Source organism: Armigeres subalbatus, chromosome 1 (assembly GCF_024139115.2).
Source record: "Armigeres subalbatus isolate Guangzhou_Male chromosome 1, GZ_Asu_2, whole genome shotgun sequence".
Taxonomy (NCBI): domain Eukaryota; kingdom Metazoa; phylum Arthropoda; class Insecta; order Diptera; family Culicidae; genus Armigeres; species Armigeres subalbatus.
The window spans coordinates 51800515-51828196 of NC_085139.1; the positions used below are offsets into that span (position 1 = coordinate 51800515).

A 27682-nucleotide genomic window follows, 5' to 3' on the forward strand; every position below is an offset into this window, starting at 1 on the left:
TCACTTTTCCGAAGTCAAATAACTTGCGACCAATATACTGCTTGTAACCGGATAGTTGTCCCATCTTTGCTGGGACAGTTGGGACAGTCATATGGGATAGTTATGCGATTACTGGCAGTATAGTTATAATAACAGAAGAAGCAGGCTATGATAAATCGCCGCGTTGCCGTTTATAAACTAATGACGATAAGGCAATACCCCAGAATTTGTGCCGCTTTCAAACGAATTCATCGTGGAGTGTGTGCTTCCGAATCTGATCAATTTTATATCAGTTAGGCTTATATCAGTAAGTATATAAAAATATAAAAATTGTGGGATTTTTCGTTTCGAAATTGATGCCAAATTTTCATCATAAAACCACTCATATTGAGTGCTAGAAACAGCTGGTATGGTCAGTATGAGCTGAAAGCAACCATGAGTAAATAACCTTCAGCAATTTTAATGGTCCTTCAACCCGTTCTGGATTTTATTTGCAAATTCCATGCGAAGATCTTGATATGCCCACGAATCTTTCAAGAGGCCCGGAAGCCTCCTTTCAAGAGGCCCGGAAGCCTCCTTTCAAGAGGCCCGGAAGCCTCCTTTCAAGAGGCCCGGAAGCCTCCTTTCAAGAGGCCCGGAAGCCTCCTTTCAAGAGGCCCGGAAGCCTCCTTTCAAGAGGCCCGGAAGCCTCCTTTCAAGAGGCCCGGAAGCCTCCTTTCAAGAGGCCCGCAAACCTCCTTCCAAGAGGCCCGGAAACTTCCTTTCAAGAGGCCCGGAAGCCTTCTTTCAAGAGGCCCAAAATCCTCCTTTCAAGAGGCCCAGAAGCCTCCTTTCATAAGGCCCGGAAGCCTCCTTTCAAGAGGCCCGGAAGCCTCCTTTCAAGAGGCACGGAAGTCTCCTTTCAAGAGGCCCGGAAGCCTCCTTCCAAGAGGCCCGGAAGCCTCCTTTCAAGAGGCCCGGAAGCCTCCTTTCAAGAGGCCCGGAAGCCTCCTTTCAAGAGGCCCGGAAGCCTCCTTTCAAGAGGCCCGGAAGCCTCCTTTCAAGAGGCCCGGAAGCCTCCTTTCAAGAGGCCCGGAAGCCTCCTTTCAAGAGGCCAGGAAGCCTCCTTTCAAGAGGCCCGGAAGCCTCCTTTCAAGAGGGCCGGAAGCCTCCTTTCAAGAGGCCCGGAAGCCTCCTTTCAAGAGGCCAGGAAGCCTCCTTTCAAGAGGCCCGGAAGCCTCCTTTCAAGAGGCCCGGAAGCCTCCTTTGAAGAGGCCAGGAAGCCTCCTTTCAAGAGGCCCGTAAGCCTCCTTCCAAGAGGCTCGTAAGCCTTCTTCCAAGAGGCCAGGAAGCCTCCTTCCAAGACACCCGGAAGCCTCCTTTCAAGAGGCCCGGAAGCCTCCTTTCAAGAGGCCCGGAAGCCTCCTTTCAAGAGGCCCGGAAGCCTCCTTGCAAGAGGCCCGGAAGCCTCCTTTCAAGAGGCCCGGAAGCCTCCTTTCAAGAGGCCCGGAAGCCTCCTTTCAAGAGGCCCGGAAGCCTCCTTTCAAGAGGCCCGGAAGCCTCCTTTCAAGAGGCCCGGAAGCCTCCTTTCAAGAGGCCCGGAAGCCTCCTTTCAAGAGGCCCGGAAGCCTCCTTTCAAGAGGCCCGGAAGCCTCCTTTCAAGAGGCCAGGAAGCCTCCTTTCAAGAGGCCTGAAGCCTCCTTTCAAGAGGCCAGGAAGCCTCCTTTCAAGAGGCCCGGAAGCCTCCTTTCAAGAGGCCCGGAAGCCTCCTTTCAAGAGGCCCGAAGCCTCCTTTCAAGAGGCCAGAAGCCTCCTTTCAAGAGGCCCGGAAGCGTCCTTTCAAGAGGCCCGGAAGCCTCCTTTCAAGAGGCCCGGAAGCCTCCTTTTCAGAGGCCCGGAAGCCTTATTTCAAGAGGCCCGCAAACCTTCTTTCAAGAGGCCCGGAAGCGTCCTTTAAAGAGGCCCAAAAGCGTCCTTTCAAGAGGCCCGGAAGCCTCCTTTCAAGAGGCCCAGAAGCCTCCTTTCAAGAGGCCCGGAATCCTTTTTTCAAGAGGACCGGAAACCTCCTTTTAAGAGGCTCGGAAGCCACCTTTCAAGAGGCCTTGAAGCCTCCTTTCAAGAGGCCCGGAAGCCTCCTTTCAAGACGCCCAGTAGCCTCCTATCAAGATGCCCGGAAACCCTCTTTCAAGAGGCCCGGAAGCCTCCTTTCAAGAGGCCCGAAGCCTCCTTTCAAGAGGCCCGGAAGCCTCCTTTCAAGAGGCCCGGAAGCCTCCTTTCAAGAGGCCCGGAAGCCTCCTTTCAAGAGGCCCGGAAGCCTCCTTTCAAGAGGCCCGGAAGCCTCCTTTCAAGAGGCCCGGAAGCCTCCTTTCAAGAGGCTCGGAAGCCTCCTTTCAAGAGGCCCGGAAGCCTCCTTTCAAGAGGCCCGGAAGCCTCCTTTCAAGAGGCCCGGAAGCCTCCTTTCAAGAGGCCCGAAAGCCTCCTTTCAAGAGGCCTGGAAGCCTCCTTTCAAGAGGCCCGGAAGTCTCCTTTCAAGAGGCCCGGATGCCTCCTTTGAAGAGGCCCGGAAGCCTCCTTTCAAGAGGCCCGGAAGCCTCCTTTCTAAAGGCCCGGAAGCCTTTTTCCAAGAGGCTCGGAAGCCTCCTTCCAAGAGGCCCGGAAGCCTCCTTCCAAGAGGTCCAAGAGGCTTGGAAGCAAGACCCGGAAGCCTCCTTCCAAGAAGCCCGGAAGCCTCCTTCCAAGAGGCCAGGAAGCCTCCTTCCAAGAGACCAGGAAGCCTCCTTCCAAGAGGCTTGGAAGCAACCTTCCAAAACACCTGGAAGCCTTCTTCCTCCAAGACACCTGGAAGCCTTCATCCAAGAGACCCGGAAGCCTCCTTTCAAGAGGCCCGGAAGCCTCCTTTCAAGAGGCCCGGAAGCCTCCTTTCAAGAGGCCCGGAAGCCTCCTTTCAAGAGGCCCGGAAGCCTCCTTTCAAGAGGCCCGGAAGCCTCCTTTCAAGAAGCCCGGAAGCCTCCTTTCAAGAGGCCCGGAAGCCTCCTTTCAAGAGGCCCGGAAGCCTCCTTTCAAGAGGCCCGGAAGCCTCCTTTCAAGAGGCCCGGAAGCCTCCTTTCAAGAGGCCCGGAAGCCTTCTTTCAAGAGGCTCGGAAGCCTCCTTTCAAGAGGCCCGGAAGCCTCCTTTCAAGAGGCCCGGAAGCCTCCTTCCAAGGAGCCCGGAAGCCTCCTTTCAAGAGGCACGGAAGCCTCGGTTCAAGAGGCCCGGAAGCCTCCTTTCAAGAGGCCCTCCTTCCAAGAGGCCTGGAAGCAACCTTTTAAGAGGCCCGGAAGCCTCCTTCCAAGAGGCCCGGAAGCCTCCTTCCAAGAGGCCCGGAAGCCTCCTTCCAAGAGGCCCGGAAGCCTCCTTCCAAGACGCCCGGAAGCCTTTTTTCAAGAGGCACTGAAGTCTCCTTTCAAGAGGCCCGGAAGCCTCCTTACAAGAGGCCCGGAAACCTCCTTTCAAGAGGCCTTGAAGCAAAATTTGTTCTTCCGCAAACGTCACCGAGCCGTCACTCTCAGACGGTCCACGCTCCAGCGGAACGGAGCGGTCCGCTCGCCCTGAAATCTCGAATGAAAATGACGCGCGCGCGCAAGACACGGTTTTTTATGCACAGAGAAAATTACCCGGTGGACCAAAGTATGCGTACCTTACATCAATCTGATGTCCGTGTTGGGGATGCATGAACGGGATTAGTTGGTTCTGAATTTTTTATCGGGCGATAAAAATTAAAATTCTCAATAGTTTTGCGTTGATAATCAATAGTTTTAATGCAATGAGTAAATTTGCGTTTTAATTGATATATTAATTTTTAACATCCATCGAAAGATAAAGGCGCTATTATCGTTTGAAATCTTACAAGACTTCATGACGGCTCCCAATTTTGATGTTTTTATTTTGCACCTTTAAGCCTTCCTCTTAACCGGAGTTTACGTGAAACAGATCAAACGTATCCGCAAAAAAGAATACGCCCGCATTTCTCATAGTTGTTTGTAATACATATGTTCAAAATGTGTAGAAGGGTGGCTCAAAAAACACTTTTTCAATTTTTTGATAGGCCGCCCTCTTATTTGGTTCTATTTGATGCCTTGATGCTCTGGACAAAATTTCAGCCAACTCGGTTAACGTTTGGGCGGTGCTAAACTCGTTGGAAGTTTATATGCAACAATGTATGCAGATACATCCAAAAACAGTGATTTGCAGTTGGACGGCACAATTTACTATCTTGAATCATGAATCAGTTCTTGTAGAATTAAATACAGAATGTTGTGCTGAAAACCCTGAGAATATTAGAGTTTATTAGGCATAGATATTAGCCTTTTACTGTAGTGTTGTAGGGGTGAATTTATTTCTTTTCAAAGGTAAAAGAAACGAAATTTGCTCAAACCCCACTTCAGAGAAATGCTAATAACTTAGCCGGGCAAACTTTAATCTTCTCGCGGTTTTCTGCATAACATTCTGTATTAAATTCTTCATGATCTGAAAGAGTATCATAGTTCTTCATCGTAAGTTGTGCCGTCCAACAATTCACTGTTTTTGGATGTTTCTGCATACATTTTTGCATATAAACTGGCACTTGGCTGAAATTTTGTCCAGAGCATCAGGGCATCAAACAGAACCGAATAAGAGGGCAGTCCATCAAAAAAATTGAAAAAAGTTAAATCTCTTTTATTTTTTCGCACATGTTCTACAAATAACGCATACTACTCAAAATGTAGTAAGCTAGAAACTTGCTACTATTTATTCATACAACCCAAAGCATACTTACCAGCCTATTTTTCACTTATTGGTCCTGCATACCCTCAGTGGTGAAAAGGGCTGACTTGAAAGATATCCATTCTGAGCGATGTCCAGCTGCCGCCTTAAATTGCGAAGATAGATTTCGATCGACTTTCTTTTATTTCGGTATGGAGGCTACGGAGGTCTCTGTATCTGCCTCTGCTGCGATGTCCAGCTGGGTTCCAGTCTAATGCTTGTTCACAGTTTTCGTTTCCGAGAGTAAAACTCTCCCAAAAATGAGTTAACTTTGAATACATGTACCAAACAAATAATACAATTGAATATGTATTGATTACTTATGGATCATTGTTCAGATCTATGAACAAAAAACTCGTTTTGCCATCTTAAAAAAAATCGATGGATACGGTGAAGTGACTAATATCCCATCGTTATTAGCTTGTTATGGAACATCTTCTCGCAAGGTCAGCTGTTCTATAATTGGCCCGTGTACTTAATGGAATAGCGTGGGTTCAAGTCCCACCAGCAGCCAAATCTTTTTTTGCAATAGGTATCTGATAAAAAACACCTTAAATGGCAAACTTAACTATGTGTATCAATTGAACATCTTTTCCAAAAAAAGAAAATCTGACTTCCCTCACAAGTCATTAATCAAGAAAAAAAATCTTAGTTATTCGAGAAATCAATCAGGGATGAAAGTGTACATTCCTTTGAGAATTCCCTCGGAAATTCGTCAGGAATGTATTGAAAAATACAATATTACTAATATCTTTCCATACAATTTCTGGAAGAACTTCTGAAGGAATTTCTTGATCAATTTTCTAAGGAATTTTAGAGCGTTTTCCAAAGGAATCACTAAAGAAATGTTAAATAATTCCTGTAGGAATTTCCAAGATGAGTCCCCGAAAGAATTCCTGAAGGAATTTCAAATGGAATATCAGGGGGATTTTCCGAAAGGATTCTTTAAGGAATTCCCAAAAGAAAACAGAGAGGAATTTTTCGGAAAAAAAAAACTGAAAGACATTTGTGAAGGATTTTTGCTACAGTAATTTTCGAAAGAATTCCCGAAGAAATTCCGAATCTATTTTCGGAAAAAATTCCTAGAGGAGTTTTCAAAGGAATTTCTAAAGGTATTACGATCGAATTCTTAAGGCTGAAATTACCGTCATCCAGTCATTGACGAGAAAGATAGCCACGTGATCGTACCACCCCCAGTGATAAAACCACCCACCGAGGAGAAAAAGCAGTCTCCAGCTGGATGGGGGAAGTATTTTTGATTCAAAACTACATCATCCAATAGCGAAGACATAATTATATCCGGTGGATGCTTCATTTGGTTGTATTTTGCTTTAGTTTTATTAGCTGCCTTTTGCAACATTTTTTCCAAGAGGGGAAATCGACGATTTACTCTCACGCTCACGCTATATGTAGGAGGAAACGAGCGAAAAATCACATAGAAAAATGGTTATCACTCTCCATAATGTTTTTCTTTCCCGAAAAGTGATTTCTCCCAAACGATTTCTTGAGGCATCCTGTGCTCCTGAGAACGAGTGAGCAATAACGAACCCTGCCAAATATGTTTCTGAATTGATTCCCGGAGCAATTTCGGAAATTCAAAAGGAATTTCTGAAGGTTCAAAGGAATTTGTAGAAGAGATGCCAAAAGAAACTAAAATGTCCGAAGGAATTACCGAAAAAGTTACCTGGAGAAATACCTGGAGGAGTCTTCTTTAGGACAGTATAATAAGTCTTTACAATTCTTCCATTTACTCGGCTATAAGCAACTTTGATTGTATCAACAGATACGTATTTCGTCTTCTACTTCTTCAGTGTTTTTTATCGACTCTAGGAATTCCGGAAATCATTTCCAAAAGAATTCCTGCAGGAATCTATTAAATAATGAGGATTATCGGCTCTCAGTTACATCATTGCTAACATTTCAAATCATTGCTAACATTTCGATCCGTCTTCATCGAGGTTCAATGATCCAAACGCCCGGAACGAAACAATGGCAATGATTTGAAATTATCAACATTTTCATGTGACTGAAAGCCGAATATCCAGTCGACTATCCCTAGCAACCAATCCAGTCAAAATTCCTGAAAAAGGAATTTACTAAAACTTCCGAAGATCGTGAAGGAATTTTCGCAGAAATCTCTAAAGGATTTTTTTTTAGGATTTTGATCAGTCCATCCCGTCCGAAAAGTGCGGCGAACGTCAGTATCATTGGGCTTTATTGCCTCCATAAAATATAAATCTAACGAAAAAGGCATGCTTAAAAGGGGATGAAGCATAGTCAGAATTGTTTCTTACTGATTTTTGTTTTGTTTTTTGTGTCTTTATTAGGAGACTTTCAGCTGAGTTCAGTGCGTGTTGGCTCTTGTTTCGGACGGCAGAACGATCGCGCGATTTGCCGAAATTTTGTGTTTTGCATTGCGCGGCCGGTAATAAAGTTAATTAGTTCAGTGCGTGTTGGCTCTTGTTTCGGACGGCAGAACGATCGCGCGATTTGCAGAAATTTTGTGTTTTGTTTTGTTTTTCACTTAGGACGGTTCGTAAGTAAATTGATGAATATATTTTATTACTTTTACAGCATATACTGTTATTGACAAACGCTCTATATTGTCGAATAGAGCTCCCTATTATTCACCTTTCCCACTAACACAAATTTTCCTTCCCGAGACATCTATGAAGGTAGTTTGGGTTCCCTGCATCTTCACTAGTAGATGTTGAAATAACATTCCTTCCCTTCCTTCCGTGATTGTAAGGACGTGGCCAGGTGTACAACTGCTACTGTATAGGAAAAGGTACTAATCCCAAGTACCAATTTGCGACAATATACAGTGGATTGCTCAATTCAAGCTCTGTCTGGTGAGGGGGCGGGTGTCGCGGGAGAGGGTTCTCTTCGTCGACTTCCCCTTATTTGAATGAAAATGACAGGCAGGGAGTTTCTTTGCAGTTTATCACCTCAGAATGCAAGTTCGCATTGTTTTCTTTCGTTATGAAGTGATAAACCACAGAGAGATCTGCTGCTTGTCACTTTTATTTAAGGGGGGGGGGTCGACGGGGAGAGTCTTCTCTTGCGACATTCGCCCTTATTCCAGATGGAGCTTGAATTGAGCATTGTATAGCCACCCACGATTTGTACAATCACATATGCTATGCTATGCTATGCTATGCTATATGCTAAATCTCTAAAGGATTTTTTTAGGAATATCCGGAACAGCTCTTTAAGGTGTTTCCCAAAGTTTTCTTAAGGTGATTATACAATCAAGCCATGTGGTGAATTTCAAATTCACCACACGGTTTTATACTCCTGTTATCAAAAGTCCAAAACCAGCGTAATATTTTTTGTACAATGCTGAAATTAAAGTCGATTTCTTAGCATGAGTAATCAAACGATCTACAGATGTTGCGATCTCCATGGGCGTTGTTGTTCTCTCAATTCGTGCTCTTGAAAAATCACTAGAAAAAGCACGTGGTTTCCAAGATGGCCGATTTGTGGCTTTGTTGTATAACCACCTTAAAGAAATTCCCGAATGAAAAAAAAAATCCAAGAATTTGGTTAAATGAGCTTTACTTGGCCGTTTGTTGGCCAGCATGTTGCAGTGTTTGGTTTCATCAGGAACAACGGTTTGACATTTATAGTATCGGTATTTTAGCTGCTAGGCTTAAGCAAACTAGATTGGTGACACGAACGGGAACAACATTAGCAATCTTATACTTTGCATCAACTGTATTTTCGAACGAATTTTCAAAGGGATTTTCAAAAGAACTCCTGAATGAGTTTCTAAAGGAATTCCTTTAAACATTTCAGAGGAAATTTCTAAAGGAGCTCGTAAAAGAATTCACAAAGGAATTACGAAAATGACTTTTTGATAGAAATTTCGTAAGAAGTTTTGAAGTCATTCCCTCAGCCATCCCCAAACAAATTTCCGGAACAATCCCTTTAGGAGTTTCCTAAAGTTTCCGGTATTCCTAAAGGAATGCCGAGTTTCCGAAAACAAATTTAAAGAATGTCTAAGAATATTTCCAAAGTATTTTACGAATGTATTTCCGAGAATTTTTCTAAAGAAACTATCGAAGGAGTCCCAAAGGAATTTCTGATTGAAATCCTGAAGAGGAAGTTCCGAAGGAATTCCCGAGGAAATAACGAAATAATTCTTAGAACTGCCTCTTTAAAGGAATTTCTGAATTCATTTCCGGAGGATTTTTCGAGTAATTTTCGAAGGAATACCATGAGGAACTTCCTAGGAATTATTTTTGTATAATGACCGAAGAAACTTCTGGATGAACTTGCGGAGGAATTCCTCGAGGCATTTCCTAAAGAATATATTGAGTTGTTTACGAGAAAAAAAAAACTAAAAACTTCTTCTTGCTCCGAAAAAAACTTCTTTCTTGCTCCAATTCAATTTATTGACTGAGTTCATTCTCAGCATTCACATAATGATTAATTAATGTGTAATAAATTGATTATTCAGATTTTTTAAAATCTCTGTATTCTTTGTATGCCGGTGTTATTATATGTTATTATAAAATCTATATTTTATCGAGTGATATGCCATCTTCTTCTTCCTTTTCTTATTGGCATTACATCCCCACACTGGGACAGAGCAGCCTCGCAGCTTATTAAGCACTTCCACAGTTATTAACTGCGAGGTTTCTAAGCCAGGTTACCATTTTTGCATTCGTATATCATGAGGCTAACACGATGATACTTTTATGCCCAAGGAAGTCGAGACAATTTCCAATCCGAAAATTGTCTAGACCGGCACCGGGAATCGAACCCAGCCACCCTCAGCATGGTCTAGTTTTGTAGCCGCGCGTCTTACCGCACGGCTAAGGAGGCACATCTTATGAATGTCGAATTTGTTGTTAACATGTCCAAAATATCGAAGCATGAGCCATGTTCATTACTGACGAGCTAAATCATTTATTTAAAATAACATGTCTCCAACATTTAAAAGTCCAAAGAATTTAAATTCAATATTCCCATTTCGTATAGGAACTCGATGTACTGACGATAATTGAATAACCGATGAATATCTTTAAACGTGTTTCGCACGGCTACAGAAATACTGCAGCAAACGATGCATGCAAAACTACCGGCATTTAACATATCATTGGAAGCATAAGGGATCACATTCATATTTACCGATATATGAAACACCAATATAAACGGAACAGGCACTGCTTTGTCGGAAGCATCAGGTGTTGAAAAGTACACCAATCGGTACAATTGGTTTCAATTTCTCTCCATCGCCTCTCTGATGGATCCTGCATGGAACTCAAATAAACCGTACGCCGTTGCTTATCTACCGTGTCATGACAGGGTATTAGTTTGAAACGTATGAAGGTGTAATTATTGAGTTTATCGAACATTGTGATTGTTTCACCGAATGAGCACAGCTCTGCCCTGCTGTCGAGATGGACTGTTGCGCTGAGCATGACGACTATAAGCTGTCAGATACAATATCGTATCAAGCGCTATAATCCATTTTGTAAAGGCGAGATTGTTTGGATTTTTTGTTCGAAATTTCTGAATATTAGAGAGAATATTTACTGGGCATTGAGCTGTAACTTTCATTTCGCGTACTACAGTCTTATTACCGATTCATTATTTTAGTAACTTTTTTTTCTATCAATGATTCTAATTCTTTGTTTTATTTTATTTATTATAAAATGTATTGTTTCCTTTTTGTTTGTAAATGGCAGGATGTCTTAGCAAACAAAATCTAAACAAAATCTTCCCTTCTAATTTAGTTCATCTAACATAAATCTAAGGGAAAATTAACCTCAACAGCGCATTACTACCTGGAATCATTTATTCAACAAATATGCTCAATTTCGTACTTTTTTAATCACATCTACACAAAATACTTGATCGTACTTGTTTTCATTACTTATTATTCTAAAACTGACCGAACAAGAAAAGCCTACTCTTTAACACCGTTCTCAATTATGCACATTTGTGAAACCAAGTGTATTTATGGTGCTGCAGTTTTGCCTCGTTTGATTCAACTGCTCGGAAAGTGAACGCAAACCAGGATATAAATAATTGAATCCTGTTTTCCGGCCCTCAGTCCTTTGCTCTGTGTGGCGAGCAGCTCGGTTTACAGCAATCAAACCGAAGGTAGTGCTGGGCAATTCTAGGAACGTTACAGAAATGGGAATTTCTCAGAGATGTGAATTTATTTATAGAGTCACCCACCCAGCCGGATTTCCCTATTTAGCCGTTATTTGCCCACCAGTGACGATTCCAATTACGGTCCCATTCATGATCCGTCCTCTATTCGATTTAATGGAAATGTATAAAATTAGAAAAAGAAGTGCGCTTTGTAGGAAAATCGAAAAACTTTTACAAATGTCTCCGAATAAATCATGTGATGTGGGTCCGCAAACTGACATTTCGAGATTAGAAATCGGTGTCGCCTGTTGCCTGAGCTTGCCTTACTTTTTGAGGTTTTTATTTCCTTTCCATGTCTGTCAATTCAAAACGGTTCGTGCTTCCGGGGTTTTGTCAACCAGCTTCATGCTCCAGACACGACTGGAAAAAGCAACCTAGAGATGGCGAACGATAACCAAGTCTTCACGTAAATCTACCTGCAGTACACAAAAGAACGACACAACAAGTGGTTGTCAAGACTGGAAGCAAAGACTTTTAAGTACAAGATTGATTATATGATTATATTATTATTGAGACTCTTGATTATCCCATACAAATCGCTGGCGAACCACCTTTCAATAGTGCAGCGCCAACAACAGAATCAACAAACAACATGTCGGCATTCTTAGCAGAACTTATGTAAAGATTAAGTGTATTCTTTTCTCGGTCATGGTAAGCAGATAATATTATTCAATATCTGCCTTTTTTTGACCGCATCGTGCTTTCGTGCTGTGCGGTTCTTTTCTCTCGTTGCGGAAGGAAGTTTTTAATACTACCCGTAGCTATTTTAATTTCAACGGTGCTTCTTAGCGCTATTTGTACCCACTGATCCCGTTACGATCTTTGCAAAGACCCGTGCCTTCGTTTTACGTTGGACCCGTATGCGGAAGCAAAATTCCGACAAGTGGTGGTAATCCTGCAGGGACACGTTCTGGGAAAAAACCTCTTAGATGGTCACGTCTCCACGCTCAACAATGAGCATTAATAAAAACAAGAGGAAGGGGGAGTCTCTGAATTCTCCACTTCCTTCAAAGAAACAAGGTTTCAAGACCGCCCTGCCCAAGCACGGAAAAAATAGAAGGAAGCTGGAGACTTCAGATATTTCTTCCAACTCAAACGTAGACATTATTTCTTCTCCTATCGAACTGAGCAATCAGTTCGATTTGATTAATAACGAATTTGAGAAAATCGAATCTACCTCTAGCCCAGGTGATTCGATTCATGCGAAAAAGCAAAGGATTCCGCCAATTGTGGTATCTGTTGCCGAGTTTTCTGGCTTTCGGAATGAAATTTTGAGTAACCTTCAGGGGATCAAGGTTTCATTTCAGATTGCAAGGAAGGGTGACTGCCGCGTTTTGCCGGGATCCTTTGACAATCGCAAACGTCTTCTTCAGTATTTAACTGAGAAGCGCCATAAATTCTTCACATATGACGACAAAACTGAGCGATTGCTCAAAGTCGTCTTGAAAGGTCTCCCCAGTGATGATGAATCACTGGATGAGATTAAAATTGAAATTTCTGAATTACTTAGATTTTCACCAGTCCAAGTAATTAAGGGCTGTCCATAAACCACGTAGACTCTTGAGGGGGAGGAAGGGGTTTCGAAAAAGTCTACATTAGTCTACGAAGGGGGACAGGGGGGTATACCAAAATTCTACGAAGACTTTTTTTATTTTTGATTTTTTTTTTTGGAAAACAGTTTATACAGAATTTATTTATTTATCATCAGACTAAGGCCGGAGTGGCCTGTGCTGCACATAAAAGACTTCTCCATTCAGCTCGGTTCATGGCTGCACTTCGCCAACCACGCAGTCTGCGGAGGGTCCGCAAGTCGTCCTCCACCTGATCGATCCACCTTGCCCGCTGTGCACCTCGCCTTCTTGTTCCCGTCGGATCGTTGTCGAGAACCATTTTCACCGGATTACTGTCCGACATTCTGGCTACGTGCCCGGCCCACCGCAGTCTTCCGATTTTCGCGGTGTGAACGATGGATGGTTCTCCCAACAGCTGATGCAACTCGTGGTTCATTCGCCTCCTCCACGTACCGTCCGCCATCTGCAACCCACCATAGATGGTACGCAACACTTTCCTTTCGAAAACTCCCAGTGCGCGTTGGTCCTCCACGAGCATCGTCCAGGTCTCGTGTCCGTAGAGAACTACCGGTCTTATAAGCGTTTTGTAGATAGTCAGTTTGGTACGGCGGCGAACTCTATTCGATCGGAGCGTCTTGCGGAGTCCAAAGTACGTACGATTTCCAGCCACTATGCGTCTCCGAATTTCTCTGCTGGTATCGTTATCGGCGGTCACCAGTGAGCCCAAGTACACGAATTCTTCAATCACCTCGATTTCGTCACCACCGATAGAAACTCGTGGTGGGTGGCTCACATTGACCTCTCTTGAGCCTCTTCCTATCATGTACTTCGTCTTCGACGTGTTGATGACTAGTCCAATCCGTTTAGCTTCGCTTTTCAGTCTGATGTAGGCTTCCTCCATCCTCTCAAAGTTACGTGCCATGATATCAATGTCGTCGGCGAAACCAAATAACTGGACGGACTTCGTGAAAAAGTTTATACAGAAGCTCTGTGCAAATTCACTTGTTTGATTGTTTTTTAGGATTTTCCCAGATTTTTTAATCGACTGCAAGACTTTATCGAAATGATCTAATGAATTTCATTGAAGTAGTAGCAATAACGGAGGAAACTATTCCAAAATTCCACGGGAAATAATTCAAAATTTCACGGAAATTCTACGGTTTTCACGGTTTTCTACAGATTTGAACCGGCGTGGCAGATTTTAAGCAGTGGCGCGCCGATGCAAAAATGTCGGCAGCGGTGATGCATACCTCTAGGAGGAATTGAATTCAACAGAAATTAAATTAATTGACTTGGAGATTGGTTTCCGGAGCATTGGGCAGAGGATTAAATTTGATTTCGAGTTTGATTGTCCAATCACATATGATATTTTGTAAAATTTGGAACATTTGTGAAGTTTCGGAACACCTAGTCCAAGAGATGAATGCATGTATTAGATAAGTAGCAAAAAATGGTACAGGTGTACCTCGATTATATGGACCCTCGATTATATGGACTTCGATTATATGGACTTTTCACCTCGATTATATGGACATTTTTTTCGCTTATTTTTTTTTTGGGTTTTGGGGTTTTAAAACGATGTTCAATATTGTAAGTCATATTTTGCATTGATTCTATATTTATTAAGGTACATTGGGGCAAATAAAGGCCCGCAAGGCATGTTTTGATGTTATATATGGAAGTGCACTCTGAGTCATATGTTCGATTGATTTGATTGATTTACCATTTTCGCGTTGCAAATTTCATTGCATATAATGATAAATATACAATTCTTTAGTCCGCAACAGCCACGGCCACGTCCTTACAAATAGGTGGTGAAAAATAACGCGTATTTTTGGTGATCTCTGCAAACGTGAAGTAAAATGTCAGTCTGACAGTATGCAGAGCAAGTGATGAGATGAGATTGCCATATTTAGCTGTTAGATCTTTGCTTCCAACCTTTTTCTGCTTTTGGTGCATGGAATTAAGTATAAAAGGGCGGATGATCCATTAAATTAACATCCAGCAAATCGAACCCACTGAGACTGATTTTTTAGGCACATCCACAAAACTCGAAGAGTTTATTTCAATATGTGATACATAAAGTTTCAAATGGTTTTCAAACCTGGCATTATTTCTTCTGGACGAACTTAATAATGATTTGAATGTAAAAAACTGAAAAATCTTCAAGCAGTCTTTATGTTTAAATAAATGTTGTCGAATATCCTGGTATTCACATTTGTTCAGCACAAGGCTTAAGGATTATATCGACGCTTAACGCTAGGAAGATAAATTGAATATCTCTAGAATGTTCTTGTTAGCAGTTCTTAAATCAATTGTTGCTGAACCGTTCAGCGAAGCGTGATCCTGAAACGCTCATGCAAACTCGTTCATGCTGTGTAATGTGTAAGCATATGCGGTATTTCGAAAAATTTCGTTTCAGGTGGTTCGAAACAAAATTCCGCGGAATTTCGCGGAATTTGAGCATGGCGAAATCTCATGTCTTGATTTCGTTTCGTTTCGTAAAATTACAAAAATTTCGCTAGAAAAAATTAGCTGCTAACGAAATTTAACGGAATTCTGCGGAATTTCGAAGCAAATTTACCATTCTTTATATTATCAAAAAAAAATTGCTGCGCCGCTGAACAAAATCGTTAAGTTGTTTTCAAAACTTTAGGTTTCCAAGATTCAAATTTATATTTTGTGATATTTTTTACTATTTGTACAATATGAATGCGGAATCGATCATGATGCTACTGGTCATGGGACGGCAGCTAGCGGCGGCGTAGCAGAAATTTGTTTAACCAGTGCACAATCGATCTTGTAGATGCCGATCACGCCAGACAGTGTGGGAGAACGCGAAGTTATAAAATTCATGTCTACATCGAAGAGCACAAAAATATTTAGGGCGGAATCGATCGTATTGTAGAAGCTAATTAAACGAAGTACATTGATCTTGCGTTGGATTGACTTAAAACACAGTTCTCGTCTTCTTGTTTTCAAAATAACTTCGTTTATAATAAACTAGTTTATTTGTGGGCGCAGTAGCGCCCGTAGCAAGTGTTTTTTTTCAATTTTTTTTTTCCAAAAATCAAAATTTTCAACGTCTGTTGTCTGTGATTTTTTCCATCAAATGCTGTGTCTGGTTGTCTAAGGATGTCACTGGTTTTGTTTTCTGCATCTGATAGTAAAAAAGAGTGTCAAATATTTTATTTTTTTGTGAGAATTTCCCCGCGTGCTGCATCTGGTTGGCTAGTTACCGGACAGACAAACAGGGCTATTATACTAAGTATAGTAAGGCTAGTATACTAAGTCGGTTACCAAGGGGCTTCACATGAATTACCTTCTCTACTAACCAACGATTCCTTTCCCGTTACGCTCACGGAGATACAGAGCATTCCTCGGTCTTATATAACAATGAGTGTGAAACTAATTTTCCTCTCCTAATCCTAAATCGACTGTAAGCACGTGACCAGCATCGTTATTGGTCATGAATTGGAAACTACGCAGCAAGTATTCAATAAGAATAACTTTTTAGTATCCCAAGAATATTATTTAATTGGTGAACTGTGCTTAGAGGTGTATGCTGGTCCGAAAATCGTCGGCGGCGGCGTTTGTCATAATTTTGATCAGCGGTGGCGGTGTTTTCGGCGTCACTCCGATAGCCATTTTAGCCAGTGGCGGCGGCGGCGTGGATCGGCGTGGCGTTTTTCTATTGTATTCGATTTTTTTTTCGAGGCGTTTTCAAGACATCTACGGGAGAATCTTTTGAATATAGTCGTAGCAATCTAAGGGGCTGTTCACAAATTACATAACGCTATAGTGGGATGGTGGAGTCAGGGCAAGCGTTGCGATTCATTCAAAAAAAAGTGGAAACTTTAAACTAGTTCCCGTGCAAAATTTTAAAATAAATTCCATTTGAATGTTTTGGAAAAACGTTATCTGGGCCGGCGCCGCAGACGTACATTAGGGTTCGTTCTCAAATTATGTAATGCTAATTTTGCCGATTTCGGACCCCCACGCTCCCCTCGTAACAACTTTTGTATGGAAGCTTCTTCGAAATATCCGCAGGAAACGCGGGAAGGACTTCTCATAAAAAACTCCCTGAAATTTTTACGGGATTTTTTTTCCGGAATTTCGACGGAAAACTGTTCAAAAGTAGATTTAATAAATTCTTTGGATTTTAAAGGAAAATTGTTTGGAATTTCCATGAGAAATTCTTAGGAAGTCCCACGGAATTCTTTTATATTTTTTTGGAAAATTAAGGGAGTTTCTTAAGATTTCTTCGGTAATACTTTTGTATTATCCATAAGAATTTCACGGGAAATAATGAAATAATAAAGAGGAAGGGTCGTTTGACCGAGAGCAGGGTTTGCAGAAATCGCTCTCAATAGATAACGAACAACGATAAAAGAGAGGCAAAACTGTTCCGAATCATAACAAGCCATGATAACAAATTTATCAAACCTGTACACAAGTGTGAAAAAACAGAATCGGATAGGCAGCCCCCACAGAAAAATGGTGATTTTCGCTTTGTTTTCGCTCCTTACGTGTTGGTTACTGCAGAGCTGTGTAGAACAAGTTGAAATGCATCATCAGAGCCAGTGCTCCCCACATTTGGAGCTTTCTAAAAGAAATTTATCATGGGGTATAACATCCCGAATCAGTTCTCTATCATGACAGCTTGCGAAAAAAGTTTCGTATATGTATACAGAGATGATAAGTGAGAGACTTGCTTTTTCTCTTTAGGATTCAATCCCTGACCGAGAGTCATTCGACGGAAAGCTATTTAGCCGAAAAACATGTTACGCTGAAAGTCATCTTACTGAATTCCATTTAGCAGAAATTAATATTTGAGCGAAACGGTTATTGATTCGAAATTTGGCAGAAAAAAACCGTTTGCCCAACAGGTCTTTTCGGCGTATAGGTCATTTGATTAAAAATGCGGTAGATCTCAGCAATTTGTTAAACTTTTACCAAGATCCACACAGCCAATTCCCAGAAAACATTTTTTTATTGAGATATCTGCCAAAGTTGCTTGAAATCTGCAAATAGTTTACCGAAAGCCACTTAACAAAGGTAATTTATGCCGGGATATCTGTTTGTTTGTTGGGCACACGGTTGAGCATTTTCGATAAAATGGCCTTTCTGTCAAACGACTTTTTCGACGAAAGGATCAGTTCGGCCGAACGACAGAGTTCAGTGCGTGATCTCTCATGTTTCGGACAGCAGAACGATCGCGTGGTCGGACGAAATATTGTGTTCTGCATTGCGCGGCCGAAAAAGGAAATAATTAGCTCAGTGCGTGATCTCTCATGTTTCGGACAGCAGAACGATCGCGTGGTCGGACGAAATATTGTGTTCTGCATTGCGCGGCCGGTAATGAAAATAATTAGTTTAGTGCGTGATCTCTCATGTTTCGGACAGCAGAACGATCGCGCGGTCGGCCGAATTATTGTGTTCTACATTGCGCGGCCGGTAATAAAAATAATCAGTTCAGTGCGTGATCTCTCATGTTTCGGACAGCAGAACGATCGCGTGGTCGGACGAAATATTGTGTTCTGCATTGCGCGGCCGGTAATAAAAATAATCAGTTCAGTGCGTGATCTCTCATGTTTCGGACAGCAGAACGATCGCGCGGTCGGCCGAATTATTGTGTTCTGCATTGCGCGGCCGGTAATAAAATTAATCAGTTCAGTGCGTGGTCTCTCTTGTTTCGAAGCGGGCTTGGTAACCATATGGCTACTGCTTCTGCCTCATACGCAGGAGGTCGTGAATTCAATCCCAGGTCCGTTCCATTCTCCTACTTTGTATCTTTCTCTTTATTTCTCATGTTCTAGCAATCGCTAGAACTGGAAATGGACTTCCATACCGTTTCCATTACTATTCCTATACCTTCAATTTGAGTATTCTAACAGTAATCTGCTAGAATTGGAAATGAACTTATAGAGCTTGTTTCCTACATCCAATTAGAAATTCCATCAGTTACCTTCTCCTATCTATCACATTGGCAGCTCGTTAACCAAGACGGACCTCTGCCTCTCCAACCTAACCCAGAAATTCCAACAAATTCCGCATGAACTCGTGGCAAGTGCAGAGGTATATTCGGCTTGCAGTGGGCGAGTGATTGCATCATCATTTCCTCCCCCTTCCCTACATTGACTTGCATTCTGACGTGGCAGGCGCCAGTATGACCTAACAAATGAGATCACCAGTTCTTGTACATTGAAGATGTGTGCTAGTCCCAAGCAAACATCTGTTGGTTCCCTGTGCAAGAACAGCTGATCTGGTCATAATGGAGTAGCAACTACGAGCAGTCAATCAAGCTCAAGCTCAAGCTCAAGAAAGGATCAGTTCGGCCGAACGACATTTTCGGCCGTATGACCAAATGAAATTTTAAGCCAACGGTGGAGGACTGGAATCATTTCAAAATTCACGGTAAAGTTAAAGTTAAAGTAAAGTTGAAGTGAAGTTAAAAAAATCAGCCAAACGACCATTTCGGCAAACGCCATTTTCGGTTGAATGATCTATTTAGACAAGTTACTTTTTTGGCCATAGCATCAATTTGACCGAATGAAATTTACGGCCGTATGTCCATTTCGTCTAAATGACATTTTCGACCAGAAAAGCCTCGACCAAACTACATATTCGGCCAAAAACATTTCGGCCTTGTGGTCTACGGCCAAACGGATTCTTTCCGTCGTTTTACCGAAAGTCATTCTGACGAAAGCCATTTTTTAATTCCACCTAGTCGAATTGAACGTTTGCCCAAAACGGTTGTTAGGTCGAAAATGTCTACCAACAATGACATTTTCTCTATCTGTGTATGCGCCTGGCAGATGTAGATACATAATTTAGTATCCCACTAATTAAAATAATAAATTTAAGCTTTCATTTTCTAATTTTGACTTAGCTCAATACTATAAAACCACGCCGACAAAACAATATGAAAAACAATATGTGGAAAATTCCACAATTTATATATTTTGTTATACTTACTGAAATAAAACTGATATAAAAGTGATCATATTCGGAAGCACACGCTTCACTTTTAATTAATTTGAAAACGGCACAAATGCTGGCCTTATCGCCAAAGGTATACTGCCCATGATCGCATATTTGTAACATTTGCATTTTGGTTGATTTTGTAAATCTATTTTCAATCCTCCCCACAAACTCAATCTTTCCTAGCATACCACAGATAGGCAAGATAGTAAAGCCTATTTTATTGTCGTGGGATTAGATGCAGTAAATTGAGTTTTCTGAACGATTCACAGGCTTTTTACAAAATGAACAAAAATGCGATCATGAACAGTATATGCAGCGAGAATGCGATGATTTATCACCGACTGCCTCTTCTGTTATTATAACTCTATTGGTCGCAAAACCGTTATTTGACTTTCAAAAAGTGAAATCAGAATTGCGTACATAATGTAGAACCAATTTAATAAAAATTCCGCGGAAAAAAATTAAAATTTCGTTTCGTTTCGAAAAATTTCGAATTAAATGAACCTTGATTTCGCATAGTTTCGAAGTCTCGAAAGTAAATCTATATTTCGTTTCGTTTGGATCCGAATCAACATAGACATTTTAAATTTCGTTTCGTTTCGTTTCGTTAGGAAAAAGTGTGTTATCGCATACCCTTAGTAATGTGAGCGATGTGTTTTTCGTTAGCGTTGTTCAAAATACAACAGCGCGCGTGCTCTAGAGCTAAAGAAGTTTGCCAATCGTATTGGAAGTACGACTTTGGATTATTATTTTTTTTTTAGAAACTTGATAGATAGGATTGAATTTTGACGACAAAATATTGAATATGCTCTTCAACTTAAACTAAAAAGCGGTTTTAAAAGTATGTACCCACAGGTCTTTTTGAATTTAAAACCCGTTGCAAAATACAGCCCTGCTTCAATATACGAACACAGTTCAAAATAGCCATAACAATTTATTTTACATCCAACCATTTTACAATTATATTCCATTTAGCACTGTGCAATTGGCCTTTCCCGTCAACAATTTTTATCCGCTCAATCGACTCTTCAATTTTTGAGGTCAACTTTTCCAAAGAACCCATACTTTTTGATGCCTTACTTTTTGACGAAAAGTGCTGGTTTCCAAGCTTGGCCTAACATTCGCCCGATTTTTAAATAAAATAAGGCCAATTCCAATTCTTCAAACGGCACTTTTTCTATTTTTATTCCAATCCGATTCTAAAAATAGTTACAAGCTTCTAAAAATATGAGTCCTGTGAAAAAGTTGAACTTAAATAAGTCAAAGAATTTACTGAGACAATAAAATGGGATACATTTTTGACGGAAAATGTCAATTGGTTCTTGTGAAAATGACACTGATACGTGGATGGAGCCCCTTATTTACATTCATTTAAATTCATTTTAAGAATATTAATCAAATGCAACTTGTTGCAAGGAAACCTGTTAAAGATAAGTGTCAGAAAAGAGAGACTGTTTCTACGCGATTTTTGCATAAACAAATACATTTTGGACATATCTTCCTAGCCCATAGTCCAATTCGGCCAATTTTCAATAGGATACAATAGGACAAAATTTTCAACCGGTTTCAATTTGCTGCGATCAAATAAAAAATTGACAAATGTCAGTCCTTCTATATAAAGCTTGTTTTTGAATCGAACATATAGCTTTCTCTACCACTCAGTGTTTGCTTTGTTGCTGAAACAGGAAGGCACTGTAGTTAGAATTTGTGAACAAGTATGTTAGTGTGCTCACATTAAGCTTGACGAAGTCTTCATTATTAAAGTAATCTTAGAAACTAGCGGCTGGAAAAAGGTTACGTTCTTATAAAAAATCATCATCTTCTGAGTTGTCATGAGCCCAAACATGAGGATTAGACTATAAGGCAATATATGGATATTTTCTTTCAACTTTTAAGACTTATTTCATCGTGTAACACAAATTTAGAGAAAAAAATTTGCCTCGATTATATGGAAAATTCGATTATATGGACTTTTATGCATCGAAAAAATCCATATAATCGAGGTATACCTGTAGTAGTCCACCATACAGGTGACCCCTAATTCTTGGTGTCATGCGGCTTTATGCTTACCGTGCCTACGAATGAATGGTTAGGGGGGTCTAATAAAAACCCAACCGCTAACGGAGCCTGTGAAGCACCAGGGCACCCTTCACAGTATTGAGCCCTTACTGCGCTAACCGGAGCTATGGCGTAGTTGACTTTTTGCTTCTCCGGAATAATCGGCTACTCTTATTTAATCTCAACTTGAGGTTAAATAAGAATGGGATTATGAGTATGTTTTTATTTAGTTTTTCATAAAATTGTCACCTATATGGATTCGCTTTATGCGTTTTTCACAGTGTACTCTGTATTTCGACTTTGACGTTCTTGATATGATATCGACTTGGTTTCATCGATGCTGTTCACATAAATGTTCAAGTTGTGGAGTGTATTATCTTAATTCGCAATAGCTACAGTTAAGATAGCTCAAATCAATCTTCAGCATAAAAGAACAGCAACGATTCATCTTTAGAGATTTATGCAAAATGGCAAATCTTAAGTGGCTTTGGTACAGGAACCCTATTTTCGCATAGGTAGTTTCTACCTAGGTAACCTAGTGAAACCGGTTTTTGCTGCTTTCAGTAAAGAAATGGCAAGCATTCGATCAATGCCGCTAGCATGTGTACTTGTTAACAGCGCTATATCGTTGCTACACTTATCTTTGAACTAACAACCAGAGATGTATGTGCTGTCACAATTGATGCAACTGGTGGAACGCCCGTCAGAAAATATGTCTATTGTTCGGTTTATTTACCACATAATGAAACATCGTCTACGGATGCTTTCAAACAAGTTGTCATTTATTGCACTTCAAACGGCCTTTCGCTAATTGTCGGCAGTGACGCTAATGCCTATCACATCATCTGGGGTAGCTCGGGTATCAATCTGAGAGGCTCCAGCTTGATGGAATACTTAAGTAGTACTGAACTTGGTTTAGTTAACATAGGCAATCGCCCAACCTTTATGATATCTAATAGAGCAGAAGTATTAGACATAACGCTCTGCTCCAATAGAATCAGTCACGAGATGACGAATTGGCATGTGTCAGATGAGGAATCCATATCTGACTATCGCTACGCTACATATATTTTGATCAGTTTAATGTTTCTTCGCAGACCTTGCGTTTTACCAACTGGGATCCCGTTCAACCAACTGGGACCTGAGCCATCTCCGTTAGTATTAATGATGTGAAAACTCATATGTGAAAACTCATTATGTGAAGATATTGATTTGAAAAATGTATTGGAGGTGACCACTTTCCCTTTTTTTAATTCTTATAAAGATGTTTTTTTAATTCTAGATTAAGTTCAACACCGGAACCACTTTCCCTTCGATGTGACTCAAACCCACGACCCTCAGTACGCCAGACTGGTGCTTTAACCAACTAAGCTGCGAAAGACCTCCGTCGGCCTTCGCAACCTAGCGGCTACTGAATGAGCTCGAGATTCCCAAATTGGACGCATAGTCAAATCCCTAGCAATCCGTTTGTCAAGCCAACAATTGCAGTGTCTTAGCCAAGGCCTTGAAAGGTCACTGCCGACTAAACTATCATATGGCAAATATTCAACGTGTTGAATCATTTGTTGGTGATGGCTGTGAATCCGATTGTGGAACTTTTCTTATTCTGATATGTAACTGCCCAGTTTATGCGCAAATGCGTTTCCAAATATTTGATAAACACTTACTAAGTTAAATTGACTACAGAAACTTGAACCTGCAAAGTGTTCCTGTTGTTCATAACCCGTTGTGGTAAGGAGCTATGAGCTTTTGTACGTGTTGTATACATTGTTTGCCCTCTTCAAGGGCCCCTTTCCCAAACTTCCCATTTTTCTCCCATCCATATTCCTTTCCTTTTTGTTCACTTCCTTTTTCCGTCAGGCGCGTGATGAGAAAGCCTGATACCTGATGACACACGACATTCCTTCATCTAACAAAAGTTTGAAACGCATTTGCACCACAACAGAGAAGGATAATTTTTAGTATACTATACTAAGCCCTCTCACCTAGTGATAAAATTGTAATAATGATAAAAAATCACTTAAGTTAAGTAAAATAAAAACCTGATTAATTCACCTAGCGGTGTTGGTGCCTTTCTCGTGCAAAAAAAATACTGAAAATACGAGTGAGTATTTTTAGCGTGTTTTGCGCATAGAAAATAGTATTTTGGCCATAACTTCTGACCAAAAAGTCCAATCTAGCCAATTTTCAATAGCAAACAATGGGAAAGGATTTTCAGTCGAATGGAACTTGTTGCGAGTAATTCGGCCAATGCTAAGTTTTAAAAAGTATGTCTACAAAATTTTGTACATATACACACATACAAACACACATACATATATATACACACAAACAGACATCACCTCAATTCGTCGAGCTGAGTCGATTGGTATATACGATATTGAAGGGACCATCGACTCATGGAAAAATCGAAATGTGGAGTAGCAAAACCTTGGAAAGCTCTTTCGAGGGACCATCACAGTAACCCAGAAAACATTTTTTAGTATGGAATAATATGTTTCCATGAGTCGATATCGAGTCATATAACATCGAGTCATCGAGTCATCGAACACTCGACTGTAACACTACGGGTCTCCGAGCCTTCTATCAAAAGTCCGGTTTTGGAGTGATCATATAGCCTTTACGTATAGTTAGTATACGAGAAAGGCAAAAACGCGAATCCCAAAACGTCACCAAAAATTGATATTTATTTTCTACTTAACACTATTCCGGTAATTCTTATTTTGTACTAATTTCATGAATCGGCCATTTTGAATGCCAAACTCCGGAAAACACCTAAGGTATTCGGGAACAAGTTGGATTTGATGGAACAGTGGATAAAAGTATCGAAAAAAGTCGGCCCGCTTTTATACAAAACCTCATGAGAGGTGTCAACGGAAAAGCGCGGGCATTCAGTCATAGAGAGGAAATCCAATAATCCAATAAAGTAGACCTAGAAACCTCCTTTATTGTTGACCATTTTATCGAGCACAGTCTTCAATGCCTAACAGTTTAAGCATTGATTGTTTCAAACAAATGCCAAAAATGTGAAAACACTGCCCAGCTATCTAGAAACTGAAACTTTTTGGATATCTTATCCGAAATAATTAATCTTATCGGTAAATGGTTTCTCATATTAAATATCCTGACGAGCAAGGGGGAAGGTTTAATATTACTACAATCATAGATAGTTGCGGAGAATTGATTTTCTGCTAACAATCTGGAAAACTAATCTTGAACCGTTATAACTTTCTACGGACATTTTTTAGGTTGAACACAATTGTAAGTCTCGCATTTTACGATGAATTTAAACCTCTGGGAGCAAAAATGTGCAAATATGTGTGTTTCCCATGCAATGCCAATCTCCTTACAGGCTTCAAGCGCGTTGCGGAAAACGGGACGCAACCAATCGGGCCCGGCTTCTGCACAATTGATTGGGGTCTTAATACATTTATCACTTTGATCCTACTTGATTGGGTGAAGTTTTTGTGCTTCCCCATGTACCAGCGGCCCACTTTTATGTTGGGGACACGCATCCCATTGACTGGAGTATCCAAAAGTTAAAACGACAATAGTTTATTTAACTTTTAAATTCGTTTCACTAATAAAGAATTTAAAAAAATATATATATATATTGGTTAAAATAAGGGAATTAGTCTCAATCAATTGGCTCCATTTGAAGCTCCAGGCAGTCGCATTATTATCCTATTTTATTGATTGTGACTATTAAAACCAAATTATTTTGTTCAGTCACAATTTATTTCTATCACGCTCAGTACCACGCTGCGAAATTTGGTTCGATTTCCGAACTTCTCGACCTTGAGAATCTGAAGAAATCGTTTGACAAATAAAACTATCAACACATTATTGCATAAAAATTTCCATTCATATTTCAAAAACTAATATGAGTCTGTCCTGAACTTGAATAGAAATTACATCTGTATATTACTTCGATCTTTCGAAAAGTTAAGTTTCTCAACAAAATATTACGCCACTCTCATTTATATTTGCATTTTTTTGTCTTTACTAGCGAGACTTTCAGCCCAAGGCTAGCTCGTCTTGTAGTTACATTTTTCTTTTTCCTAACGTTTTTGTAGTGGAACACGCGGCCACACTTTTAGTCATATACTAAAGCATACAAACTACACGATTTTTCTATTCGTGGATTGAGTCGTAAGCACACTTTGCGCTAATATATTTATCGATCCTATGGAATTTACTTTTCTGTCAAGTTTCGCATCAATCAATCCAATCTAGCTGACGGTAATTGACGTCAACTCTGGATACTTCCCGTAAGCCCTAAGGAAAGCGATTATTTATTCAGAACTTTCCAACGACGACACGGAATATCTCCATCTCCACCCATAATGCCGAGGATCAACTAGTAGCTCCAATACGTCTCTATTTTATATTGTGATTGACACTTATCCTCTAACTACTTACGTTCATTTAACTCAGCTCTCGGCTTCCCGGATTGACAACGCTATTGCAAATGTTTTTGCGCTCGCTTGTCACGTTGTTTGCTATAGCTGCTCTTGCCGATTCTTTGTACCACGCTACTTAGACAGATTTCAGCATCGGACCTGTTTACCCCGAAACCACACTTTCCAAACAATTTGTTGTTTTTCCGTCACTCTCAGCAGAACTCGTCGCCTTCTCGAAACACAAAGAAAACAACTCGCTGTTTGTTTCACTTTCTTCTCGCTTCTGGAACTGATTCAAAGTTAGGGCGAAAATTTTCCTTCTTGCAGCACCTCGGATTGTCGCGGTGGTCTATCTACTTATATGTTCGACACGATATCGTTTGCGCCACTTGTCGACTTTCCCGAGAAACGGTTTGAAGTCTGCAACTGTGCGACAACTTTTACTTCAGTTGTTGGACTCTTATCTAACTTTTTCTTCCCGCACACAATTGACCCGATAAATCTGACGCTCGAAGGCTTCTTCAACCGACAATCACCGAAACGAAGCTCACATTTTCACTACTTTGCACATTTGACACTGAAATACCTGTCATGAGCCCTAAAAATCGAATTCTGCAATCAGCCAAATTCCCAAATCCAATAACCTAAATCAGTCCCGGATCTTACACACAAAGGCTGGATTTTCCTCAGGGCAGCCCCAACAAGAAAAGCATTCGGTCTCTTGCGTACGCACACATACACTCTCGCACTTACAGGATTAAACAGACCCTGTCGCACTTTTTCCACAAATTCCTTCTAGAAGTGATGCAGCACGAAAGCCCGGGAGCAAAGTTCGACAAGGAGAACCTTTCGACACCGAAACTGAACTGCTTCTGAACGAACGTCCCAATTGGGAGCTCCCACGGACGTTGCCGAAGTTCTGATAGTCGCCCGTACGGAACATATTCTAGCATCGTCCTCGCCGTCGTCGACGTCGTTATGTGCAGGATTTTTTTTCATTCATTCGGGTGGTCGTGTTCGCCGTTGCGGGCAACCAACCCCAGAGATCATCAAGCTGATAAGCTTCCATCGCCGTGCCAGGCCACCCACCACCCATCGACGCTCCACGCCGTAGCCGCTCTCAGAATTTGGGTGAGAGCTCTCTTTCGCTCCCCACAGTGCATTTTTACATGTGGCAAGGCGACGCGACGATTGCGAGTTACGCAAACACATGAAGGTGGTTGTTTTTGTTTCGAACGCACGATTGGAAATGATTTTGGTCGGCTGGAGAGACGAACGGCGGTAGTTATGAAGTGAACCGAAGGAGGCGCTTGGTACCTTTTACACGTTTGTACTGTGGGTGGTTAAATGATGCGGAACGTCCTTGCAAGGTTTGCGTATGGAAGTGTTCGGATGGGCTTGAATGTGGAAAGAGTAGCTTCTGTCGATTTTCGTGAGTGACCTGTATATAGTGGGGGTACTCGATTAACCCATCAAAGTCCAATGTTTCGTGCCATAAATTACTTGTCGTTGGACGATTTGATCCTATCCCATTGCAACACTCGTTTTTATTTTACAGATACGTATTACGACCTCAACAGTAAGATCATTTTCAGTGTCTCGTGCTTCACTCGGTTTTTCTGTCTTTTCTTTTCTTTTTTGACATTTTGAATAAATTACATTTTATCTCAGAAAAGTAGTGATTGACTTTTACAGTACATTATCAATTAATTAAACTAATACGTTTGTTTGTTGCAAAATTTTATTTAAATAAA

At 41.1% G+C, this 27682-nt stretch overlaps 1 protein-coding gene across 5 annotated transcripts in view; it reads right to left on the minus strand.

Moving 5' to 3' along the window:
- The window catches only part of LOC134225369 (cGMP-specific 3',5'-cyclic phosphodiesterase), a 278804-nt gene extending 251910 nt beyond the window's left edge, over positions 1 to 26894 (minus strand). For 2 of the 5 annotated variants that reach the window (XM_062705395.1, XM_062705387.1), the window contains exon 1: positions 25948 to 26807. Coding sequence is in view for 1 of the 5 variants with exons in the window: in XM_062705430.1 (XP_062561414.1) it covers positions 26682 to 26881 (200 nt within the window). In the remaining 4 variants the exon portion in view is untranslated. Of the gene's footprint in view, positions 1 to 25947 lie in introns of all 5 variants that reach the window. The other 3 variants (XM_062705430.1, XM_062705446.1, XM_062705402.1) reach the window with 3 other exon arrangements.
- Between the last annotated feature and the right edge of the window lie 788 nt (positions 26895 to 27682).